Source organism: Varroa destructor, unplaced genomic scaffold (genome assembly GCF_002443255.2).
Source record: "Varroa destructor unplaced genomic scaffold, Vdes_3.0 BEIS01000004.1, whole genome shotgun sequence".
Taxonomy (NCBI): Eukaryota; Metazoa; Arthropoda; class Arachnida; order Mesostigmata; family Varroidae; genus Varroa; species Varroa destructor.
Window position 1 is genome coordinate 29926355 of NW_019211457.1, and position 19574 is coordinate 29945928.

Below are 19574 nucleotides of genomic sequence, written 5' to 3' on the forward strand. Positions count from 1 at the left end.
CGCGCGTCAACAAATCATGAAACTAATTTTTAAGAAGTCAGAGTTTTCAGTAGACTATTGTCAAAGTTTCTTAAAAAAATAAGTACCACTCATGGGTTATATTGCAGTTATCCTCATTGACAAGGAACTTCATTGGCTAAGGTCAATTTCTCACAGAAGTGATTACGCTTCTTTTTAATTTACCGTAAGCTAGTAGAGGTCGATATAGACATTCTACGAGATTAAATTATTAGCTAGAGGTTATTGGCTATCGTTATCATTGTTTAACAGATCAAATACATGTATTTAAGAATATTCTTTGTCCCTGATGTATGAAAAAGTGTATAGAAATCTCAGTTATCAGATTCATATCAAACCAACCGTACGTTCATGCAAAAAAACAATAAACGCGCAATGACTTGAAAATGGTCAATAAGTTTTGAGTTTTCTCATTGCATTTTATTAGATCTATGGGATGTAGCATTTCGACTGTCGAGTATCTCGCCTAATCGATACTAACACGTATGTTCCTTCCTTACTTATGCACAGGCTATTTTTTGACATCATGTATTTAAATTCTTTTATTTTGTACGTTTTAGCAAAATTCCGATTCCTTTCTAACTCAAGTGCGTATGGAACCATTTATCACACTAGTGCCATCAATAGCAACCTGCAGCTTGCCACAAGCCTTCCTTCTTCGGTTGATTTTCCTCTCGATCGCTCTTGAATCAAACTAAATAGCGTGATTTTATTCTTTCAAATGTGTTTCCGTTATTCAAAAGCTCGTTCTTTTCGCTTATCCGACTAATCAACCATTTACTGAAATGGGCTTGTCAATCGCTACCGTAGGCTTCTGCCATTCCATAAAACTTCATCATTTATTAAGCTTTATCTCGTTTCGTTTGTTTCTTGGTAAACGACAAAAGCTCGATACGAAATGCAAAGACGCGTTCAGACCCTCAACTGTGGTCACCTACCACTGCTTAGCTCACTTAGATTACGTAAAACTCGTGCTAGATTTCGTTCATCCTGTGACTAGACGAAAAATATGTGTATCACATGTCCTCTGTGTTCTAAACTGCTTTCTCTGCAAAGAACTACGCTCTTTCCTGTTTATAGCGTTTTTAAAGACTACAATCAACGCCATCATTAGCTCTACGTTATGAAACTGCTATACGGCACTGCTGGTATACAACTGCAATATTCATCAATGTCTAAACACGTATGCACAGACAGAATGTTATCTGTTTCGACCCCATGTGCTATTGATTATGAGTCCATTATTTTACATATTCACCGATGCAATCATTCAGGCGGAAGACCTGTATATAAAGCCCTGTTGTCCTTATACTTTAAATTATCTACTTCCTATCCTAATTCTGTCTAATAATGTCGTGTCGTAGATTCTCTTTGTAGATATATATATATATATATATATATATATGAACAAAATGCTTACTGTTATAATCGAATACAATGATGTTACAATACTTCATTGACTCCTGTATCTCTTCTCAGTACGATTATCATTATCGCACGGAAGCAGTGGCAGCTAACGCAAACCAAGTTCAATCGGTTGCTTGCGTCCAGAAATTACTGATCCTGGATACAAAACTATGCCTCCTCTATAGCCCTCGAGTGCGGTAGAACTGTGTGCTAGACTCTCATACATAAGACATGCTCGTATTGTTACATATATGTAACATATGTAGAAGTAAAAAATGCAGGAATTCAACAGTAATTAAAATGGTGAACTCGTATGAATTAAGTAGTCGACCGACAAAAACACGCACAACAATAACAGAATGATAATATTTAGTCATATAGTGTGCAATAATTAACAATAATGATTATTATTAAAATCATATAGTGTGCGTTCTCTATGCCTTATATTCGCGTACTGTTAAGCAAACCAGCCAATTCAATTTCACATATGTAGCTGTAACTGCAGCTATGTGGCTTGTGATTTTGTTGACCTTGAGTGAAAAAGAGTGCCTGGAAAACGTCAGCAGGAAAAACTGTCCTTCGCTACATTACTGTATTCACGAACAGTAGCCTATAAATGAGGTCTCTAAGGTGAAGGACGTAGCACTAATTGCAATAGTACAGTTGATGCATAAATAAACATTGTTTTGCTGAAGCATGCCTTTTTGTGGCCGCTGTAGCTGTCCCAGGTGCAGCAGCTGGGAAAGAATCTTTGAATTGAATAACTAAACTTCAAAACTCTCAATCGTTTTCTCAACTGGCGGCAATAATGCGGTACAAAACAACTGGTTCTGCATTGCCAGACAAATCGGGTGAGCTCTTAACAAAAAAAAAAGTAAGTAATGAACTGAGCTATGGGGTTGTAAATTGCCAGCAGGATTAAATTATAACCACGATAATAATAATAGTAACAACAATAAATATCAATTAACAACGATACCAGACTGAAATAATAGAAATGCAACTAATAAAGGAAACTCCGTTTTACTGCCTACTTCTTTAGGTGCAATTACTTATTTGTGCTGACAAATGGAACTTTATCCCGCTGTTAGCCTTCCTTACCGCTCGGACTGATCAGTTTTTTGTATCTTCCTCCTGCTACGTGTCTCTATATTTGTATGTCTGCGACCGTGAGCAACGAAGCTGTAAAACGTCAATGGTGCTCTTCTTTAATGCTCATTTAATGTTATATACAACTGCAGGTATCACTGCAGTATGTTGCACACTAGAAATTCAGCGGCGGCGGTGGGCGGCCTGGCGGGCACGAATGCGTTCTATAAAATTGTACTCGAGTTGTCAGAAAATAAACTTCGAACCACTGTTATGTATTGATTAGGTTGATGCTCTACTCACGATTGTTGTTCGTCAGTGTTATGTTTTGTTATGCTGATACTGATATAGTGTTGTTTATTCTGCGCATCACTTTGGGGCTATTGGGGAGTTAAAGTCTTGTGACCACATCAGATCGGAGGTGTGACGTTGCTTGGGTTTGTGAGCGTTTCGGCGGTAAAGTCGGTGGTCTCTCATGACTAGTTGATCCGACTCCTGAAATCATTGCCTGAGCTCGATCGCTACCTTGATTCGGCACAACCGTTGGTTGCCGTTGGTTTTTAGCTTTAGGCGGAAGGGGCGGCTTTGCAGGGGGTGGTGAGCCATCCTCGTCTTCCAGCTCCTCGGTTGAAGATAATCCACCGTCCGTTGAGCCATTATCAGAAAAGTCTGTACTACACGTCCGATGTGACTTGAAGTGGGCCCCACCTGAAAGCTCAGAAGAGCAGGAAAATATCCGGAGTTTAACGCCAAAACAGGAAGGCATCGGATAGAAAGCCTTTTTTTTTTTTTTTTTTTTTTCGTAGTTATAAGGTGTTCGTACGCACCTATGTTTCTTGGTCATTTCAACTGCGGCTACTAAAGGAACGTTTAATTACAGAGTGAATTTATGGCTTTAACTTTGAATATCTCCATTCAAAGTAGTACTAAACAATAGTTGCTTTTGCCCACAAAAATTGTTTGCTACCCTTTTTTGATGATTTGCTCACTGTTGTGTTTTCAATCTCGTCAGTAAATGTTATAAATGTTACCAATATTTACTGCATTGGTAAAAAATCGATGGAAGTAGTAATCACTTTCATAATAATATTAATGATACCATTAATGTAAATGTAGTTTTCTAAAAAATACGCATATTTAGTCTACAAATAAAATACTTGCGGTGTTTGGCCAGGATGTGCAATATATAAATATTCTTATCAGAACATCAAGAAGCCTACATCTACAAATTTATAATGTATGATGTCAATTTATTATCGTTTCAATGTATTAAAATGTTCAACCTACTATTTATTTTCAAAGAAATCATTTACTTAATATGTCCGTTCAGAAAAGTGACGATTTTGACTATTATTTGATAATAAAAAGCTATTGCTAAGGTAGCGTTTTGTGCAAATCTATATAGGAACTCAACAACTCAAAGTATTCGCTGATATTTTTCATGTCCTTATTGCATTCTGTTTATAAATAAAAACCATTAGGTTTAACTTTATGCGAATCCTCACATGTACGAACCCATATACACACCCGAAATATAGCACAGCGAAAATATGATAATTTCCTGTTTCAAGTTTACATATGCAAATATCATCTATATCGTACCAAACCCATATTGTGATCACAGTAGGGTTTTTTTAGGAAGCAAACGAATTACGATGTATTATTGGTGGAATACTAATATCAATAAATAGTCACCGAATTTAATGTCGCATTAAAACGTCCGATTTCTTTGCTAAAGAGGAAATAATGACGGTTCCTTACTGTCCATAGTTTCATTATTGGGTGAAGGATTGGATGCGTCTTTTTTTTTTTTTACTTGTAATGCTTTTTGTAAAATGATGTCAATTTTACAACACCTCAAAGGATTAGTAGATGATGCAATAGGAACTAAGGGAACTTTTTGTCTTTCTTTTTCCTCATGTCCAAAAAGGTTTATTTCCACCTACCTTATTGTTACAACCCGAGAGAGAGTAATGCAATGATTTCTAACGGAGTACTTCCAGTAAAAGATTGAACAAACACGGCCATAAGCGCGGCAACAGCCGGACAAAATGTTTGTTATAGAACTGCGTTGGGTTGTTGAAATCCGAGTCACATTAACTGGACAAAATGAAGGCCCACCCTCGCACGGGTCCGGATCGCTACAGTGTCTAATCTGATGGCAAAAATAATCTAAAAATGGATCCGGTGTCGACGAACCGGACGCAAATAACCCAAACGGAGCAGAAGACCACAAGAAATCTCCACTAAGTATTTCGTAGACAACACCAATGAAGATCGACGAACGAAGCTTATTGCGTAGGGCTGAGATGGTGTCGAGTTGCCAGAAACTATTGATCGATCTCCAAAGCCGCTGTCGCACAAGCTGTTCGGTTGCCGCATCAAAAAGGATGACTTGATTGAATAAGTATTTTTGATTATACGCGAAGATAATTATGGCGTCGTTTGGTGTACACCTTTTCGTATACTGGGTAGTAATCGTCATGGTCAACAGAAAATTCAACTTTTACAAACTATGCGTTAGGCACGGCAGTGTCAAGCGTCCCTGCCTCATCCGCCCCATCACAAATTTACTTATCTCACTGAGTAGATTTACCACAACGTGTATTGCGTCAAGCGGATACGTAGCAATAATAGTGCTATGTACCACGTTGTTTTGGTTGGTCACGTCGCCGCTGTCAGATATCTGAAGATCACCCGGCAAGGGACCTCAGATTTGTTGAGGTTGGGCCTTGATAAGAAATTGAACTTTCGGTCGAATTCAATAGCAATACCACCCATCAGCATCATTAGTAATAATACCTTGTTCGAGTCCGTCAAGGGACCCCACCGGAGTGACTGCTGTTGATGCGGGCAAGCTACGAGCCGAGTTTCGTCGCCCACCTAGCCGCGGTAGGGTTGAACACGACGCGGAAGTATCACGATGGTGCGTTGGTCGACGGCTTGAAGAGCTAGCGATGTTCGACGCTGAATCTGACAAGAGTCTCGACTCAGATTTTGAATGCGATACGCTTAGTCTAGAAGGTGCAGAAACAACCAAAATAATTAATAATTGTTGGCGCTGCGTAAGATGAAAAGGTCCTCGTCGTAACACCTATATATGGCGAAAATAGATTACCTTGGCAGCTGAGGCGACACTGCGTCCACGTTAGACAGATTAGCATTATTCGAACGTTCATCTATGAGAAACAACGTGTCACAATGGCTAAAGATAACTGAATACTCATGAGATGTCACACAAATGCATACATTGAAATACTTTTTCTTACTTGTTAAAGCTCCTTGAAAGTTTCCGGAACGGAAAGAGGACGTCTTGGCTACTTGATGTGAGTGGCAGAAGCTCGGTTGATCCTTTTACGAGATGTTCTGTATTAACACCTTTGTTTCGTAACGTCTCGATCATATTGCGCTCGGCCTCTACATAATGGTTATACTCAAGGATCTTTTGTTGATATGAACGTTTCAACTGCATTAACCTGAAAGGTGCTAGCTTATTTTATTAAAATTCCGACAAAATGTAAGAATACTGCTCTTTTTTTCCAGTTGATACAGGTATTAGACTTCCCATGCCAATGACCAATTTTATTCGAACGCAAGATGTACAACTTCGTTGTTGGTAATAAAATTGTGACTGCATGGTTAACAATTTTCTACGATTGATAAAGTCATATAACAAGCTAGATGTTGTTGCCTGTGTACCAAGATCATTCACTGTCAGGGCTCATCACTAATCATTGCGTAACTCAGGCCAGCAAGCGTTCTTACTTCACGTGAAGGGCTACTCGTCGAACGCAGTCTTCGAACAGCACAACAACACGCATTGCCTTCCCACACGCCTGAATCATCTGGATTAGTCGGTTGTGGTCTACTGACTCGACGTCTTGTCCATTGATCGAGAGTATCACGTCGCCAGCCCGCATGCCTAATGACGAAGGCAAAAAAGTGGAAAAAAAACGTAGTACTTAATACAGCATTGAATTCGACGGCCTAGCTAAGATCTGAGAATGCATTGTCGCAAAGTAGCTACTCCTCTTTCTTTATTTGGCAGTCATGACATTTACTAGACTATATTGTTATCGAATGGCTGCGTGAAGAGCTGCCAATTGAATTGGATCTGGCATACGTTGTCAGATCTTCTATGAGGACTGTTTAGTTATATGCTGTGGAACGTTCATTCGATTCTGGGTGTTGTTTGTTTGCTCACATTGGAATACAGTCAGCATCTATGGGGTTAATAAAACACTTCATCTGTATTTACTGTTCATTGGAATTCTCCACGCTTGAACAATTAGCCGTACGTTAGAATAATTGTATTTTTTTTTGGATTCATTTTTTGGATTCATGAGCGACATTTACGGCTTAAAACGGCCAAGATCACGATACTACATACTCTCGTGGAAGTGCCGTTGTCCCAGGCGAAAAAACGAGCTGGTTATTAAAACAGGCCACATATTTGCCATAGAATCGACTACGGCTTTTATGATTTGAATTCATTAGGGGTTTATGTAAGAACGAACATAACGTCGGTCTGATGTCTAATGTTAAATTTCCTAGAGCATTTCGGCTGATCGAAATCAGTTTCACCAACTCGTCCATGCGGTATCGGTCGATAAACATTCAATTCTGTTAGCAACTGATGTCCAAGCGCCGACATTAAAGTGTCACCAACCTTAAATTATTAGAGCGGTTTGTAAAACTTAGTACTACAAAGTTTTACAAACCGCTCTCATAAAGAGAGAGTTTACGGCGCAGGCTGGAAAGGATTAATGGCAAGAAAAAAGGGGAGAGGGGGCTGGTCATACAATCGTTGTTAAAAAACCCAAATACTAAAGGAATAGATCTCACATGTAGGTACTGATTTTATGCAACTCTAATGATAATAACAACCAACAACAACAACAACAACCAACAACCAACAACCACCAACAACAACAACAACAACAAACAACAACAAACAACAACAAACAACAAGGGCGATTCGCAGTAAAATCTTGCTTACATAGCAATGCTGGATACAGTAAACTATAACATTAATAAAACAATTCGCTAGTCATCAAGCAGGGTAGACCATGTTAAAAGGCAGCTGACTTGAAAGTAACGACGTTACGCCATTAAAATCATCGTATATTCCTGGAAAGAAATGTACGAGGTTCGTCTGAACATGTGGCAACGCTAACGCCTCCCTTCTTAGAAGGGTTTAGGAATACTGAGAGCTATTACAAACAGGAAGCAACCTCAAGGCTGGGTCACTCATATCGCTGATTTACGTGATGTACCTATTGCATACAAGATCATTATTTAGAAAAACATTACCATAGCCTAGACCAAGCGTCAGCTACGGCAAACGAGCTAAACAGTGCGCTGAGACTAGCTAATATATTAGCCATTATATATAACAGGTAGTCATATTATAAGTACCTGCCCATTACTAAATCTGCCCGCGCGTTTCTAAACAAGCTTACGACGACGCTATGCTATCTGTATTGTTATAGTTTTTCAGTCGTCAGAAATAAACCCTTTACATGAGTTTGTTTGTTTGAACTATTTCTGACAAACGTACACTCCGATACAACACATGAATTTTCAGTAAAATTGAGGTAGAATTATGAGCACGATTAGCTAATTTATGATGTGGTGTTTGTCTTGCAGTGATCGCGTTCCGATAGCCGAGTATCTAGAATTTTGTTTATATTCTATACTAAGATTTGACAGACCGGATAATATACACACTATTTTTGTTTATAAGGTAAATGAAAGGGTTATGTTCTGCTGGTATACATAATCGATCTGGATATCAAATTGCGGTAATGACGCTTGCAGTGGCCGTAAGCCTCAATGCGATGTGCGGCAAGTAACAGCTGCTGGCAAATTCTCAGTCTATGAAATATAACAAGCACTGCTCAGTCAAAAATGTTTACCGTAAACATGGTGTCTGAGTAATCATTAGTTCATACATGTCTGTATGCCTAACTCAATGCGATCTTGGGCCCGAACGAATGCCTTTGAAAGGTTCAAGGGCTTCTGTTCCACCTTGTGCAAAGTTAAAGAAGAGTATTCGAGTTAGAAGGCTTCACCCTTTTTGTTGGCTCAACACTTGCAGGCCATGGCCTACACTTAGTTCAATTCGACTTACAATTTGCGAGTGGGACACACAAACAATCGCAAAGAAGCATCGACTGTCAATCAGTGAGGCAAACATAGTGGCGATCTGAGACTCGGTGACAATAAAAAATCAATCGTCGACCACCCTGCCATTGCCCACTAGACGCTCGCGGCCTCGGTTCTGTCAATTCGTTGTCGTCACCGTAACGAAATGTCAGCTGTTTTCGGCGTCTCTAGATGTTTTCCAAATGGTTGCTGTTTACAGGTTGTGTCGTTCTTCGGCTTGTTTTTTATACGTTTATGCAAGATGTATGCACGATGATATTTTAGAAAGCAAGCGTTTGTCTGGTGATGTCTACATAAAAACTCAGCTGTTGCCATTGTCATCATCAATGGACTGATCTGTAATCTACTCTATATGGGTAGGAAACAAATGGATTGTACAACTCCGCCCCTCCGACAAGCACAATGGCCTTTGTGTGTCTGGCATGAACATGTAAAAAGCTTCTGTAAACGCCCATGACGAACTGATCAAATCACGGCAGATAGGCGCGAATAGCACTATGATAATTACTTTAAACCGCGCCAAGGATATACGAAAAGCTGCTCAAGACGCAATTTCAGGCTAAGTAATTGCAACGCATGTACTGAGACACCTCATGATAATTTCGTATAACCGAAACAGATTATCATCTAATAACAAAATAATTCAAAAAATATCGTCAAAATGCTAAAAAAATTATCTCTTCGACGATTTCAAACAACGATGTTATTGGGAGCAAAGATCAAGTTCTTCCTGACGTTACCTGCTCTAGCGGCTGATCCGTACGGTTCTACAGAGTCAACATACGTGATCAATTCGATTTCCGACACTTCCCGGTGCCGAATGCCATACGTTTGCAACGTAAATCCGAATGAGCCTCCTTGAGACTGATCTCGCTCAATGATGATTGTCCGTCGCCGGTGGTCTTCATGGGCGGATGTTTGAACCAATCTAAGCAGATCGAAAAGGGCATACAAAACAAACACAGGGCTTAATTTCTCGTTGTATTATTTAATATAATTATTAGCATAATTATATATATGTATATACATAGTATAATATTAGCGTTAAATATTATAATGTACCATTTTTTTGTTACTCATTATTTGTTCTGTGAAGACAGCGCGGCAACTTAGTTGCCCATGTCAGTTTCTTAGAAGTTAACAGAAGGACTGGAAATGGGAGTGCCTCAATTTGTATTCGTCCACAGACAAACTTAAGCAAACGCTGTTAACATGACAATCAAAACGAGGCATTGGCTATCATTAAAAGGTATAAACAATACAATATTGATTTCGAAAAGCAGAGGTCAATACGTGTAGCGGTCTATCATTTTCTTGTCTAGTTGTTGAATTGCTAGCCTGACCACACAACATTTATGCGATAGCGATAGCCATAGCCAATTTAACTGGAGTACAAGATCCTTATTTACGAAGCATAATTATATATATAAACTATAAAGCAACCATATACGTATATGGTTGCTTTATAGAAGTCCTAAAACGAACTTTGAGTCACGTTAATAATGAGATCTAGGCAGAATATATTACTATTAATTAAGTTTCGCCATAGTGCGAATCTGATTTCGATATTTATTTAGAGTTTTAAAATTTGTATAAAATAATTACAACGGAAAGGGTATGTTTAGGTCTTCAAGCTTAAGGAATTAAGGATTAAAATTAAGGAACATTCTCAACAAATAGAGGTTTCTTACGCTTGAAATAGCCATTTTCGTTTCTGTAATATAAGCGGTCAATCTCACGTGCCATGTAGCTATAACGGTGCTTTAAGGTACAGGTGCAACATCGTACGCGGGATGTGATCGGTTTCGGTCCGATAAGTTAAATGCGAATCTTCTCCTTATGTAATAGACGTTTAATAATGAATGCTGTTTTTTTGACATTACGGCATGTATTTTTTGCCAATATAGATTGTGTGTAGGGCTCGTGAGCAATTGTGTTTGTTTAGTGACTTATAAAGTGAATGTATGAAAAACAACCGTGGGCTCGCATCAACTATGAACTTACCGATCGCGCAGAATTTCTGCAGGAAGGTCATTGACTCTACTGGCTGTGTATGACGTGAAGCTACCTTTTGTCGTCTGCGTAATGAAATGCTTAGCGTGTTGGTGTTGGGATCTCTTAGTAGAGTGCTGAGCCATTCCAACTCCAAAATTTACGCCGGTCACTACACCGAGCCCTGACTGACCTCTCGAACTTTGACTTCTAGGCATATGGCCACTGGTTCTAGGCATAATAGGGAGGGTCTGATGTCCCACAGGGTTCATCTGAAATTAGCAGAAAGAGCAACTGTTATTGTTACTATTATATTATTGTTGTCATTATTATGAAAGCTCGTTCGCGCTGCAACATAAGCTAACTGGATTACGTATGCCTAAATCACTTAAAATTTGCCCCTTGAGAGTGCAAATAATGGAAGCTTCGCGGCAAAAAGATTGAGCATTTTTATTGCCAAGATATTGCTTTTTTATTGCCTGACATTCTATATCACGGAAGCAGTATGGTATTTGAAATGTATTCCTTATCTTTTTAACAATTCGACCAGTATATTTACAGAATCAATGTAAATAGTAGGCGTAGTGACTTACGATTGGATTGATCTTGAACTTATCACATTAACTATATTCGTTACATGAAGTTTTCATAAAGGCCGAAATATGATGAGTACCGTAACCTTATACCTATATCTGTTTGTTTAAAAGCAAATCTTTCACATGACAGTGTAAGCGATCAATAAACTAAGTTTTTATTATTATTTTCGATTAAAACAAATAAACTGTCATATGTTTTGTTGTTGTTCATGTATGTTACGAATCACCTAGCGTCTGCTCCTGACAGGTTGATATGGGCAGTGTTTTCAAGAAAAAGGCCGACTTCGTTGTCAATATTTTCAAAAATATTTGAAAAAACTTGAATTCTTTAACCTAAGACGCGCCCCCACTCACGGTCTATAGGTGTATTTTAATTATACATACATATTAACTGATCTAAGGGAACCTAGCTTCAAAATAGGTTCAAAACCTACTAAAACGAGCGTCTCGAAGAATACGAGCGTTGGAATTTTAAATGCGCAAGTTGCTTGTATGTTATGGGAAGGCTTTCTGAAAAAAATATATATATGTATATCTAGATCTTAATCTAACGTTTAATTTTGTTCTATCTGCAAAGCTAATGAGTACAGAAGCTTATATCCGGCAAAGTGGAACGGACCGTCCTGTTTGAGCAATGTTAGTTACAATAAGTGAAAACCCTACTGAGCCGAGCGGAAACTTCATTCAAGACTAGAACGAAATGATCTTACAATCACAGCCTTTACGGTCGATGTTTGACATCCTCCATGATATAATAAATCCAAATAATAACTTTTTTTTTACTCTCACCAGGTGGCTTGACCTGGTACCACTGTTTGAACCCGCCAACCATATATCTTAACTGAAATTAATGCAATAGCGATTCCAAGGTATCTTTAAGAAGTTTTCCTATATATATACTAGGAAAGTTGTTTAACTCAACTAGAGAGACTTTTTCGCTACTTTTTTTTAAGCATGAGGAACCGGTATTTCTTTGTTCGTTTTAGAACTGACGAAATCACTCCCAACAATGAACCAATTTGCTAGCTTTGTTTGTAAAGAGAAAAATAAGTACGATATGGATTTGTTCAATTACATAAAAATGTATACGAATACCACAAATATTGGGATGAATTTTTTTTTCGTACGCTTTTAACGTCTGCGTTTATTTTATCAAAATTTCATTCTTTTAACAGCGACAATGCCAGTTGACACCAAAACACTTGTTAAGCAAAACTAGCAAAGGGTCACCGATATTAAACAAATCAATATGCTTAATCGCAAGCTGCCGAGTTGACGTCACTGCTGACGTTCGCCGAATTGTCCGTCTTTGTTGTTCAAAAATATAATCATCGAAGTGATCGACTCTTAGTAACAACATCGACTAGTGCCCAGTTTTCTGTTGTGCTGTTTTCTCTGTAGTAAATAATAACTTGACAATATATTGATCAGAATTAACTTCAATGGGTAGATAGATTCGTGGTAATCACCTCTATATGTATATTCAAAATGAAATCAGTCGAAAAAAATGAAACGGTATGATACAGAAGGACGCCGATATTACTAGCGGCTTTCTGACTATGGCACATAATGGGGAGGTCGCTAAATAAAGCTGTCGGGAATATAGTTCCATAACCAACTGTTACCATGGCTTCCTTAAGGTAGCACCCTGCTTGATATTTTGTCGGCAAATGAACACATGGAAATAAGGTTTCTACATCTCGAGCTTTACATTCGGTGTCACGGGTAGGCATTCGAGGACGACTGGCTTCCGGCATCAAACGAAGTCTGTTTGTCTATGCTCGAGGCCACAACGTATCCTTAAGATTAACAGGCAAGTACGTTACCCATTATGCCATCGCGGCGATAGAGAAGCAACAACTAGGCGCAGATTGTGTGTTCAAATTTTTTTTTACATTTTTAAGTACAGCTGGTAGCGGTAGTAGTGAATCGAGTCGTTTTCCGTTTTCATCTGGTAGATCATTTTAGGTAACAGTTTAGCATCAGCGGTATAACAATATAGCTGGGGTAAAACTATTCTTAGGCTTGACGTTTTATAGATACTATAAAAGTAGGGAGATTACATGTCTACCCCAATTATTTGCTTTTATTGCTGTTAGATCAATTTAGCGGGCCTGCGGTTAGAAACAATTCTAAACAAATCAATCTTTTCTGCTAAATCTGAATATTTTAACACAGTTCCACAAGCTGCCGAGCTGTGATTCTTCGAGCAACAACAAGAAAGAATATAATCGGAAATTGATAGGCTTATATGAACCTTAAGTCGTCTCTGCCAGTTTCTATTGGCCTGAGAAACTGGTTATCGCTCGTGTTGTTGTCAACAAATGTTCATGCGCCGTATCTTTACATAGATCACGACAACAAGCAGCTAGTATGTAATGAATAGCTTCATGCGAAACAAGCAACTTAAGGTCAGATGGACGGCTGGCTTGACAAAATGAAAACAGACGACAACGATAATATAAACAAAACTTACCAAGTCAACAGATCCAATGTTTGCCGAGCTAATATTGACTCTAGGTAGACGCTACTAAGTCGCTCGTGCCAGTCAATCTGATAGCTTACCATGAAAACATCTGAAAATCATGTTTTTCTGTCTGACTGTCGCGTCGTCGTGGTCGAGCTATACTTATTCAATGATTTCAGAAGTCAGTCGTCACGAGCGGCAAATTGCTTCTCATGCCAACGCACCCATGGCAGCATTCAGCTTTAGTGAGAGAAAAATTAGTAGAGCGTTTAGAATCGTCCATGTACTCTAGATGGCAAAGTTATGAAACGTGGACCCAACTTACATACGTAATGCGTTTTCGCCTCTTTTTCATTTTTCAACCCGGTTTTCGATATTTGGTCGAATTTCAAATAAACTAGAGACAGACAGACAGACAGACACGACGTTGATGCTGCCTTCTATGTTATACTCGCAACGCCTTTGTAGATCCGAAACTGCTACTCTGAGCGCGAACAACTTCTTCTGCGTCATAGCAGCTTTCAGTCGTACCCGGGCACCTAACTCAATACAGGAATTAGCGACGGCCACGGACGAAGGCGAACCACCACGCCGACAAGCGGGGCTTCTGCGGCAGCTTTATTCTAGCTAAATGCACCTTTTGAATTTCGTAAAGATAACCAGATAATATCAGCCGATATTTTCATCGTACGCAAACGTAAACTCCATTATCGTGCCCTATTTATTCGTACAAAGAATAAATCTCACTAGGGGATGTCTTGCCGACAGAAAATCAGTGTTTTTCGGCTGCACAGCAGGACCGGCTTAAATTTCGATAAGTATTCTAGAACTAATCGTTTGGCTTGATGTACGAGACTGGATCAAGCTTATTTCTTGTCAGTAAATCGTTCTATATCTACAAATATGCTACGGGTTCACCAAAAAATATTCGATTGAAAAAAAAAAACATATTAATTGCGCACGTCCGCTTCGAATTGTGAGCTTCGATGGCGAAACGGTAAGGTCTGAATGATTAGAAAGGAAGCCAAATATGAAGGACGTGTCTCGCTGTAAACATTTACGGAAGGATCGAGTTCCTTCGGCACGTATAACACCAAAGCATCTCCTTTTTTTTTTTCTAGATATTAGTTGAGGTTGAAAAATACGCGTTGCAGCGATGCCAACGAAAAATGTAACTGTTCTATTGAAATATACATAATTTGGTTCGGATCGAAACGTTCAAAAACGTGAATGAGGTCAGAAAATTAAGATACGATCCAGATTTGAAAAGATCTGTGGCTAGAGGGCGGAAAATAGAAGTTGAACTTATGTAGTATGAAGTACGACAAACGTTCATCTATTTTCGCTTGTTGCAGACTTCTTTTATTGCTTCGATAGGAAACCCCTGAAAAGGACTTTCTTATTATACATTTAACATAATTTCATTTCAGAAATGCTTCAGTTTCGTTTCTTACAAGTTTTCGTTAATTCGTTCAGAACACTATTTAGAGACATGTGTAATTTCATCTTTGGCTGCTTTGCATATGATTCTTTAATTTGAACCTCTCGATCTGGTCCGCACACCCGTAACGATCGACTTTTTCCTCCAGCGCTTCAGTAGATCATATGCCATCTGCTATATATATATATACAGACCTAAGTAGACATATACAATACAATTTTGTCTGTACGGAATAAGTATATCAGCCCCATTAAAAAACAGGCAGCCACACCAGTACCTCAGTAGCAGAGAGCGATGTCTTACATCTGTCAATCGGGTTTTTCTAAACGATCTAAATGACTTCCCATTAGTGATAGGACAAAGGTTAAGTAGAATTACTTGGCCGTGCTATTTACCCATATATCACCAGGTGAGCTTATTCGAATGTAATCCTGTTCAATGATGATGTAATGCGACCACTCCTGCAAAGGCCCAGTTTTATAAACGCTTGGGCGGGATCTGAGTTGGATTGAAAATGAGACACTCTTTCAAGTTTGACGGCCATTTTTATGGACTGGGTCATTGGTTTTGGTTAACCAAATCCACCGCACAATTCTGCGTGCCTCGTAAAAGATACTATTCACGCTATTTTGAGTATGAATGACATAGCCTGACCTTTTGATATTCAGTATCAATTGCTCTTACGATTCATTTCGTTTGTATTAATAAATGACGGAACTATTGAATGAAATGGGAGGTTGGCTCCGTATAGCCCGAATATATTTGACTAATACCTGTTAGTGGTACAAACGTTCTTACATCACTTTAATCACGACCACGGAATGCACGAGACACCTACAAAGCCACAGTGAACGTCACATTAGGGCACATTTGTTGAGACCCGTCGTCCAATGGTCACTACTGCACCGAAATACTCATACGGATACATCTACGGCAGAGAACGTAAGGCCATTTTACTTGCGTCGGCTTTCTGTTATACGGCACGGTTGGGTTTGTTCCGCGAGGCAGAGATCGGGTCGCACAGTCGGCGAGCTGGCAGGTTTCGGTAGCTGCTTTCGGTGCAAACGGATGTTGCGCAACATGCGGACAACTGCGATCGTCAGTTCATACTGACGTTGACGTCATCCCATGGCTACCGAGTGGCGTCTACTAGAAAAGTCAACAGTGAGCGAAAGTGGCTGGACAATACGCTTTTTGGTTGCATTCTACCTGCCGAGAAAATCCTCGAGAGCTGCGCGGCAAACCCAAGGATTGCCCAATAAGGAAAACGTTCGACACTGTTTCTGAATCTTGGCTTCATTCGTACACAACTCGCGTAAAAGTGTATCGTCGAGCTTGCACAACTCACCACTACAATGAAGTGGTTCCGTTAAAATGAAACTAGAATCAAGACTTTTTAGTTCGCGCAGTTTGATGAGATTTTCTTGCTTCTCTTAGCTATGATTGGTCGCTGAAATGGATTTGGAATTAATGAAGAACGTTTCTTTGAAGAACATGTCAGTTGCTCATAATACAACCGCTATTTGTATTCAAAGAGGTTGCCTTACCTTGTACGTTCTCGGGGTACTTGCAAGTGTCGCACACGTTTCTTACTGCACCCTTCGGATCAGCGTAGCGTGCTTTACCAGCGGAAACGGTTAGGTCGAGTGGCCTTCTGTATCGAATGCATTTTAACAGAGAATTGTCGATAGAACGACCATTCTGCCGGATGGCCTGATGCTGTTCGTTCCTATCTGCATGTAAAATTTCGTTTTCTTTCAACCAAAGGCTCGCTCTTAGTTGGTATGATTGAGCGAAGAGAGAGAAACATCAACGCAGATATTTCTTTTGTGTAATACTGGCGAGCAAAGGAAGATGCCGTATATTTGGTTGATTCAATGGATCGGTGCCACACTTCGACATCGCAACTATGAAAATGATATTATGATTAAAACTCAGTCAGACTTGTTGCTATTTATTGGCCCCATGAAGACAAACACACCCCACGAAACACTCACTTCGCTCGTGTACGATAACAACGCGACCTATTCTAGCATGTCAAATCACGCCGAGCAGGCACAAAGGTACACGAGTCTTCTCACACACGATTGACCAACTGAGTTCACAGATCACGCATAACGTCAATAATATCCACCCCAACGACTGCTGACTGCCCTGAGAAGTATCAAATCCACATGTCTAATGTACAGGTCGTAGTGCACTAACACAGTCCCCAGATCACAGTAACGGTTTTTGCAAAACAGCGCGGTCAGCGCTTCTTACCATTAGCGAACACACAGCGCTGCGGCTCCGTACACTCCCGCGATTTGATGATTAACGCCATACAAAGCAATAACATGATGCACTGATAAGTAAACTTATCAATCCTTTTGCTTCAAGACAAAGATCCGCCGAATCGGACCCTAGATCAGGACTTTGAGACCTGCCTCGGGGCCGATTCTCCCTATGAACACAGAAACATTCACCAAAACCCACGGCGACATAGACAAATAGACTGCCCAGTCAGAAATCATCCCCATCGACCACACGTTGGCTGGATCTGTTTTGCTTTCTCCCTAAAACGCTCACTGGCTTAGCTTACCCGGTCGCTCACTTGTTCCTGCTGCTTTTATCCCTCCGTTCGACTGCAGCAGACTTAGCAGTGGTACTCACCTTCTAGCGTTTACTGCTCGCTACAGCACACGCACAAGGGAATATTGACGGGACAACGGTTGACGGCAGCATGTAATGTTCCTGCCACGCTCTAGGGGTATGCAGGCGGTGAACAGTGGCTAATTCGCTGCAGGTCGTTCGCTACGGGCAGTGCTTAACGCCGCGTTCGCCACGAGTACCCGATAGACGGCCACGCAGTTCAGTTTGTGCCACAGGCATTGAGGGAGATCGGAGGCGGACACAGACAGCACTAAGCGAGCAGCTTCCTCTCGTAAGGAGGGCCGACTGGGGCGCCCTCTACGCTCCAGAGGAACGGAGCCAAGGCGACGGCGGTTGACTATAGCCGGTGAATTAAAAGGATCGTAGGACAAGCCAGTTCATGTAGCTGGGACAATACCGACATCGTAACTACACAGCCACAGCTAAATTAGGACAATTATCAACGGTCATCACGGCCACTGTCGCTGATGTTGCTGGCATGATTACCGCTGTTATTCAAGTCAAAGCAGCGATCGAGCTGCTAACGCCAGGGTAAGCATTACCATACGCACATCTACAAACGAATAGAGCTGGTGAGGATGGTGGCAAGAGGCAAGTATTCGTTGGCGCGAGAACTAGTTGATTGTGAGCGGGAAAAAAGTCGCAGTCGATGAAATGGAACAGGATGAAGAAAGCCGCGAGAGGGGTGCCCAAAGGGGCAAACAAGGGCATTGTTGACAGCAAAAAACGTCGGCCAAGGACGGTCCGGAGAAAGTCAGGTGACGAAAAGAAGTGGACTCGGGACCATGGAGTGACGCCGCATACCCGGCGCTTAGGCGATTGTACAGAGAGACAGATACAGAGATCGACCTCATGGGTTTGTATTGGAAAACAAGGCTTTTATGAATCTAAGACGAGTTGGGGAATTTTAGGGCTATTACCATTTCGCAACTGGTGACGAACTTGAGCTTTTTATTTGTCTATGCTCGACGACGGTTGTACACTTGAAACTGCTGTTCGTTTATGAATTTCATCTTCGACATAAGTGTGTAGATAATATTATCACTGTACAGCTCAGTCGAAAAAAATATGGTTGTATTCTTGTTATTACTTAATCGTCAGTAGATTTATTTTACCGTATGGCAAAAAAATCGAAACTGCAGGTATAATCATTGGGGCATCCAACATTACTCGTATAATTTTTGCATGCTAATAAATGTTGTCAAATGTTTTTCTAGAGGCATGACATGTGTCTGTTGTGATTTTGAAAATAAACATCTAGCAGTATATTCATTTATTTACTTTTTTACTCCAGTCACGGGATTGCGATGTGCATTCAGTTCGCAAAAGGTCTGACTACCAAATAATATTTGAACATTGTTTTTCCCAAGGCATAGGATTATGGCCTATGCCGAGAAACTAAAGGTCTTTCAGCAGTTGACTTTAAGCGTTTAACGAAAGCTGTTGCCAAGATTTTTAACATAAATATGGGAAATTACACATACACAGATTTAATTGAAACCAAACAACCAGTATTAGCATTCTGCAGTCAGTATGCAATGCTAGCCCAGTATAGAAAAACCGTAGCATTTCGCTCTTGACAGCGTTGGACGAGTTGTAAGTCAAGAATCGCGTTGTCATCGTACAGGATCGCAGCAGTGAACGCGCTCCAACGGCCGGCCCTCTCTGCGATAATCAAGCGCGCAAGTGCCAAATTCAACGTAGGCTCGATTTTGACGTTGATTTGAATTTTTGCGCCCAAATG

General features: G+C 40.2%; 1 protein-coding gene across 6 annotated transcripts; it reads right to left on the reverse strand.

Moving 5' to 3' along the window:
* Positions 1–394: 394 nt before the first annotated feature.
* On the reverse strand, positions 395–18417 carry ssp6 (PDZ domain-containing short spindle 6). 6 transcript variants are annotated; one of them, XM_022801044.2, is made up of 7 exons: positions 17441–18417; positions 10687–10946; positions 9423–9610; positions 6280–6436; positions 5784–5990; positions 5317–5531; positions 395–3222 (listed from the first exon to the last, which is right to left on the reverse strand). In XM_022801044.2, exons 1-7 carry the CDS (start codon positions 17441–17443, stop codon positions 2906–2908), a joined length of 1347 nt encoding a protein of 448 aa, XP_022656779.1. In that variant the 5' UTR covers positions 17444–18417; the 3' UTR covers positions 395–2905. The 6 variants fall into 6 exon arrangements, with proteins under 6 accessions (XP_022656779.1, XP_022656783.1, XP_022656780.1 ...); XM_022801048.2 differs by having other exon boundaries at positions 17831–18415; XM_022801045.2 differs by having other exon boundaries at positions 16726–18414.
* Positions 18418–19574: the final 1157 nt, after the last annotated feature.

Bases quoted from the DNA above. Each gene is read 5' to 3' on its own strand.
- ssp6 (XM_022801044.2), bottom strand. The intron at 6,437-9,422 runs GTAACGTCAGGA...CTTCGTCATTAG, and splicing joins CGGATCAGCCGCTAGAGCAG to GCATGCGGGCTGGCGACGTG. The intron at 3,223-5,316 runs GTATTATTACTA...CTGAGCTTTCAG, and splicing joins CCTTGACGGACTCGAACAAG to GTGGGGCCCACTTCAAGTCA.